This window comes from Leptosomus discolor, chromosome 5 (genome assembly GCF_034619465.1).
Source record: "Leptosomus discolor isolate bLepDis1 chromosome 5, bLepDis1.hap2, whole genome shotgun sequence".
In the NCBI taxonomy this organism is placed as follows: Eukaryota; Metazoa; Chordata; class Aves; order Leptosomiformes; family Leptosomidae; genus Leptosomus; species Leptosomus discolor.
This window is the reverse complement of record NC_141395.1, coordinates 19515839-19522361: the sequence shown is the minus strand read 5'-3', so window position 1 is coordinate 19522361 and position 6523 is coordinate 19515839. Positions and strand designations below refer to the sequence as shown.

Below are 6523 nucleotides of genomic sequence, written 5' to 3'. Positions count from 1 at the left end.
AGCCTAAAGACTAGAACACAGACTACATCTTTTGGATGCCTACCTAAGGCACTAGTCTCCATTCACTGGACATGGACCTCATCCTCACAGGCTCTCAATATCTTCAAGTTCAGATCAGCATTAAGGATGTCTCTTTTTTGATGTAATTCATTAAGACATATGTAAAGATCATTACATTTTTCTTTGCCTTATTTATGTCTTGACAGGCAATGAAAATGAAAAGTGTTTATTTTGTTGCTGGACTCCTTTTAATGATAGTTCAAGGCAGCTGGCAAAATCCTCTTCAGGATACAGAGGAGAAATCAAGGTAAATTCTCTAGATCAAACTTCTACAAACACTTGGCCTGAACTTTGTTTTCTTATAGTTTGAAGCAAAACATACTATGACATAGTTTTTTATATACTATTACGCAGTACTTAATCTACCATTGGAATTGTCAGCAGTTTCTAATATTGGAAAGAAAAGCACATGAGTTTTTTGGTATTACAAAAACCAGCCACCTTAGTTATCCAAGGAAACCTTGTAACTGTGCAGTATCCAATCTGCTATGTTGATTCATTTTATAGTCAGATAGTGATCAATATGTCACTGGCTTTCTAGGAGTATAAAAGTCAATGCACCTGTGGAATGTACTATAACCATTGCCAATTAACAAGTTCTAAACTTTTCACAGATCATTCAAAGCTTCCCAGTCTGAACCATTAGATGAATCTAGACAGCTGAATGAAGTGAAACGTCACTCACAAGGCACATTCACCAGTGACTACAGCAAGTACTTGGACACTAGGCGAGCTCAGGACTTTGTGCAATGGTTAATGAGCACCAAAAGAAATGGGTAAGCATTTCGATCGCATTGCTATAGATCTCCATATATAGAAACAGCCAAAAATGTGGCTGAATTCAGTTTCTTGATTTCAGCTTCCCATCACGGACTATGTATAATCCTCAAGTAATTAAAGTACTTAAGGAAAATTTCTATATAATGTTAATATATTATTAGAAATGGGGAATATGTGCAAAATCAGTAAAAAGGATTTTGATAAATCAAGTGTAGTACCAGCATATTGCCTGACATGCCACCTAAAAAGACTATCTCAGCCTCTTTGTGACAGATTGCCTCAGTGAATGAATTAAGTTCAATAGGAATATGATATGCAAATATAATGTAAAGGTCTGGGCCATTTCAAGTATAAAGTAATAATTTCTATATATTTTATTAATTTCAATTCATAAGCCCACTATTATTTGCAGCATTCATCTATCAGTCATAGTTGTTTATTGTATTTAAATAATAACTAATAAAATCCTAGCAGCTTATGCATGCTCTGCAATGTACTGGTAATAATGAACTAATGAGTGTGGAATTCCACTACAGCCAACAAGGACAGGAGGACAAAGAAAATGACAAACTCCCGGACCAGCTCTCAAGGTATTCTAGTTGCCTCAACTTGTTACTCAAAATCAGTTTTAGCTCATTTTCTGTTAAACAAGAAAGAAAACAACTAGAGTCTTTACAATGTTACCATAATCCAAGAAATACCTATAGAAAGAAATTGTCTTGCACCTGCTTTTTTACAAGGCAAGAGGAAATGTCTCTATGTTATTCACTCCTGTACCTATGTTCTATGTAGCTACGTGCAGTGGCTTCAAGGAATGCAACAAGATGAGAACAGCTTTCAGGAAAGGACATTTCAAGTAACAAAGGAGAGTAGAGAATAAGATAAAAAGACAAACTTGGTATAGAAAAAGACTGAAACAAAAAAACCCATTATGTTGAGGAAAAGAAAACCAGTGAGAAGACTAATGAAGGGAAAATGGCCAGGCACCAATTTGCAGAGAGCTGACAAAACACGATACAACGCTCAGCCCTAAGCACTTGGTCCAATGTGACATAAACTGCTCATTACAGGAAAGGAGAACACAAGAGCTGCTGGAGACCAGAATTTTGTTTCTTGACAATGTTTTTAGGAGAGGGCTGGGAGGGGTTGGAAATTTGGAACAAATAAAACAAAAACCCAGTAAGTGGTTTTGCAAAACAGATTGAAATACCTCTATTAATTCTCCCTTTTGTCAGAAATTTCAAAGAGGATAGCCCTGATCACAAAGATCCTTCCGATCAAAACACTGTCAATACCAGTAACAAAGCTGTAATATGTTTCAGCTTCAATGAAACAGCGTATCTCAATAAAATTAATGTTTCATTAAAAATGTTCCAAACAACTTAGTTAGCATGCTGATGAAAAGTGCAGATGGTACTGAATTAGGAGGAATGGTGAAATCCCAAGAAGATAAAAAATAACAGAAAGAGCTAGAGGCCCTGAAAATTGGGCAGAAATTAGCAAATTCTGAAATAGAAATGCTAGGGATCTTATTCATGGAAAATATTCCTTTATATGCCTACTTCTTAGAGTAGCTTGCCTTCCTAAGGGCCAGTGTGACGTAATTTTGTGCTATATCAGAGAGGTGTAGGGAGGGAGAAGGCAATTGTCTGTATTAAGCTGGATGTGATCAGGCTTGAAATTGTTCCAAGATTATCACTTGGTCAGAATGACAATTAAAAGGGTGTTCACAAAACAATTCAAAATATAAATTCAAGAGGAATTAAGTATGAACAGTTTGGCTAAGAAATAATGAAGAGTGGCGTAGTGGAAATTTTTAGGTTAACACAAGGTAAAAAAAGTATGTCTGTATAATACAGTTTGTTTATCATAGCTAATTAATCTAGCAGAAGACAATTCCAATGCATCTCTAATTGCTTTCAGCACCTGATTTAATTCATTCAGAACTAGTTCAGGCATCTGCACAAAACTGTATTGAATAGCAGACAATGTGTTCAGAACTGAAAGATAGCAAGAAAAAAAAATCAAGTGTAATTTGGGAAGAAAAAAAAAACCCTCTCCCTAATAAGAAATGCTAGCCTGGTGGGTGGGAAATAAAAAACAATAAAGGTTATAGAAAAAATCAAGTTCTTATGCAGCACGCTCCTACAGTATTTCTCTTTTTTCAGCAATGCAATCTCCAAGCGTCATGCTGAATTCGAGAGACATGCTGAAGGCACCTATACCAGTGATATCACCTCTTATTTGGAAGGCCAAGCTGCCAAAGAGTTCATTGCTTGGTTAGTGAACGGACGAGGAAGAAGAGAGTAAGAATCCATCCATTCCTATAATTAGATTTTTGCCTTGCTTTTAGGGTTAGAAATCAAGTCTGATGACACCTTGATGTGTTTTTGATCATTCTTGCTGTACTTCATGTTTTTCTTTTGTAACAGAAGATATTCTGTGGGAGTTAGACTACCACTTTACATCATTAAGTTCAAATACAGATTAAAACAAACCTGTTCAGTATGCTGTTACGCTCTAAAAGGTCAAGTCATATTTAAGGTCAACATATCTAAAACTAAACCAGACCTTCCTCTACCTACCACCTTTCCCCCTTCATATAAGATTGCTCACAGTCTCCTTTACTATCATTGAGATGATTCAAGTCAGTGTCAAATTACTTTCTCTTTTTTTCCCTTTCACAGTCAATCTTTGCAGTATTTCCAAGATTAAATTTTTACCAATGTCATCAGCTGTACTCCATGCGCTGGTGATCATTCCCAGCAGTAACTGATGACTTCTTTTCCTCTTCCCAGGCTCGACAAAGTCTCCCCAAGTTGCTGCTGCCAAAATAACTATCATTTCCTACAGCTATGATTTATTTTCCTTTTTAAGACACCTCTACTTCTTTTGCTATGGTTCACCATTTCCTGGATGCAGTGCTCCACAGTTTTGACCTATGGCTCTGATATCTTTCGTTAATATCTTGTTCTCCACATACTCATTGCAGATTTCTCAAGCCACTTCATGTACTCATTCATGACTTTACATCTTTTTTCATGATAGTCTTACACTTAGAATAGCATTACCTTCAACCTCCTGCAGGCATCTTCTATCTCATCTGTTTCCAACTCTGCACCGTTAGGAGCTACACCATGCACGTGCCACGCCCCACCTTTTAACTGTTCTGTACTTATTTGTGCCTTTAGACTGTAAGCTCTTCGGGGCAGGGATTTCAGTTCATCCTCGGATTATATATTCTATCAGCTGTAAAGTACTATGTAAGTCTCTCGTACTATATAAAAATAATAAATAATAATAAAATATAATCTGTAAGACAAGATTGTGTGCTGTAGTCAAGGAAGACTAAATAGGGAAAAGTAAATTTGTAAATAATGACAATTTCCTGAAAAAATGAGTGAAATAAATGAGGTCAGCTATACAGAGAAGGGAAAGGCTGGTGCCATTTCATAGGGATGTTCAGTTGGTTTTCTGTCATGTTTTATTTTCAGGAGCAGAAATAGGGCATTTCAGTATCTGTAAGAGAGAAATACAACCTAGCTGTGATGAACTGTGCTTAAAAACTTAGATGGACAATTAAATGTGAGCACCCTTCTGCTTTCCAATATTTAGTATATGATCAAACTCATACATAGCCTTCCCTGACATTGGTGCATGAAAATAATCAGTCTGCCTGTCATTGGTCCCAGAGCACAGTGTGCTTCAGCATCAGCCCACCTTAATGGTATCCATTAAAATCTTCCTATATTTGATGGGATGAAACAAGAGAGAAAAGTTTTCTAAATCAGGCTCTTGGCATAATGGTTTTCCAGCAGTCAAAAAAGGACAGAGCAAGAATCAGGATCTGATTACAAATATAAAATGCCATTGTACAGCAAAAAAGGCACATCAATTTTATACAGTGTTGTAATTATTTTAACCTCCCCAAAAAAGCTGCTGCTCTTAATAGCTAAACAATTACGCATTATAATTTGAAGTATATAACTAGGACTTAAGTCCAATTAAAACAGAAAAGAATGTATGAAAATTTTGCTATAATGTTTTAGTAGTTATATTTCTTAAATAAGAATTCTTGGTAAATCTACTGTGAGTTTTATTGACGCTTAGCCTACTTGGCACAGACATTGCAGACTGAGATGTTTTTGCATGTATGGCTTTTTCAAAAATGTTAGAGAGGAATTTAGACTCACCTGAAGGAACAGACCTCATCTGGTAAAGGGAGACTTCCATTCTTTATTCTGTTGTGAAAATAATGCCTCAAAAGATGTTCTGATATACACCGTGCTATAACATCAGGCTCAACTCCTAACTCCTTAAAATCACAGGAAATGTGCAGTGTGCTAGAATCCTGTAATGAGGACCTTTAAACAGTTTGTTTATTTTTGTCTGCAAATTGTTTGATAATTTCTTCCCTTTGAAGTTTCTCAGAAAAAGCTCTTGTGGCCGAAGAAATGGGCCGAAGACATGCAGATGGCACTTTCACAAGTGATATCAACAAAGTCCTTGATGACATGGCTGCCAAAGAGTTCCTAAAATGGCTGATTAACACAAAAGTTACCCAAAGGTGCCTGAATTTTTGATTGTGTTATTCTTAATATTCTGTATTTGTCACACATATGGAAAATAATGCTAATTTATCTCTCAACTACTGATGTACCTGTAACTGTGTTAACAACTTTGTTACAGACAGTGCTGAACAAGGACAAACCACTAAACAGAACTCATTTCAAATAGAATTTGTATTTTGCATCAGTGGTGAACCTATTTAATAGTTTCCTATTTAACTTGAAGGGAGTTTTGCCACTGGATGGTACCAAAAGTAAGGTCATATTAAATTACTGAAAAATAAATATTTTCTTTGCATGGGCATTATAAAATCAGAAATATTTCTTGGTAAAATTACAGCAAATTCATTATTCTTTAAAGACCACTGCCTTCAATTGTGGCTTGTCATCAGGGAATAGGGTATGGTAATATGAGTTCCTGATAGCGGACTACTTAAGAACCCTGCTTTAGTTTGCATGTATACAGGCAAATGTTGTTCGCAAACCAACATTTCCTATGTGAGCTCTGTGAACAGGTTAATATTTAAGAATTATCTGTTAACAGTAACAAAGTGTTTCAAAATTAATAAAATGCCAACTCAAGGCACATGTGAGTGGAGAGACTTTTTAAAATGTTGGACGACCAGTCTGTAAAAATTAATCACTTTCAGTCTTTGGACTATCGAGACACCCAAAATGACTAGCTGATCTTGGAAATCTGAAACAACCAATATTGCCTCAAAAAATTTAGAAGTTATAGTTAAAATACAGTTTTTATTAACTTTTTAATATTTTTGTTTGTAGTTCAGCATCGAAACAAACAATTTAGGAAAATAATGTATTAGAAACTATTAAAAAGCTTTTCCTTTATGAATAATTGTTTTCAGTCTGTTATTAGAGAGAGGCATTGAGGGGTCTGTGGAACTAACATCTGCTAACTCTTAAACAGAAAAAATATGTTACACACATATTTCATAAATCTTGGGAGATTTATAATATGTCCTAATTGCTGCTACTTTTTTTTCCAGGGACCTTTTGGGAGAATACCAGTAAAAATGCAGAATAAAAATGGGATAAATGAAGATCTTCATTGCATCAGCTGCCAGTTATTAAGAGATTCTGAAATCTGTATTCTG

At 35.5% G+C, this 6523-nt stretch overlaps 1 protein-coding gene across 1 annotated transcript; it reads left to right on the top strand.

The window, feature by feature from the left end:
• The first annotated feature begins 209 nt into the window (after positions 1–209).
• Positions 210–6440, top strand: GCG (glucagon). The gene is made up of 6 exons (XM_009956899.2): positions 210–307; positions 675–836; positions 1377–1430; positions 3009–3146; positions 5264–5407; positions 6416–6440. Exons 1-6 carry the CDS (start codon positions 210–212, stop codon positions 6438–6440), a joined length of 621 nt encoding a protein of 206 aa, XP_009955201.1.
• The last annotated feature ends 83 nt before the right edge of the window (positions 6441–6523 follow it).

Bases quoted from the DNA above. Each gene is read 5' to 3' on its own strand.
- GCG (XM_009956899.2), top strand. From the start codon at position 210: ATGAAAATGAAAAGTGTTTATTTTGTTGCTGGACTCCTTTTAATGATA. The intron at 837-1,376 runs GTAAGCATTTCG...ATTCCACTACAG, and splicing joins ATGAGCACCAAAAGAAATGG to CCAACAAGGACAGGAGGACA. The intron at 1,431-3,008 runs GTATTCTAGTTG...CTCTTTTTTCAG, and splicing joins CTCCCGGACCAGCTCTCAAG to CAATGCAATCTCCAAGCGTC.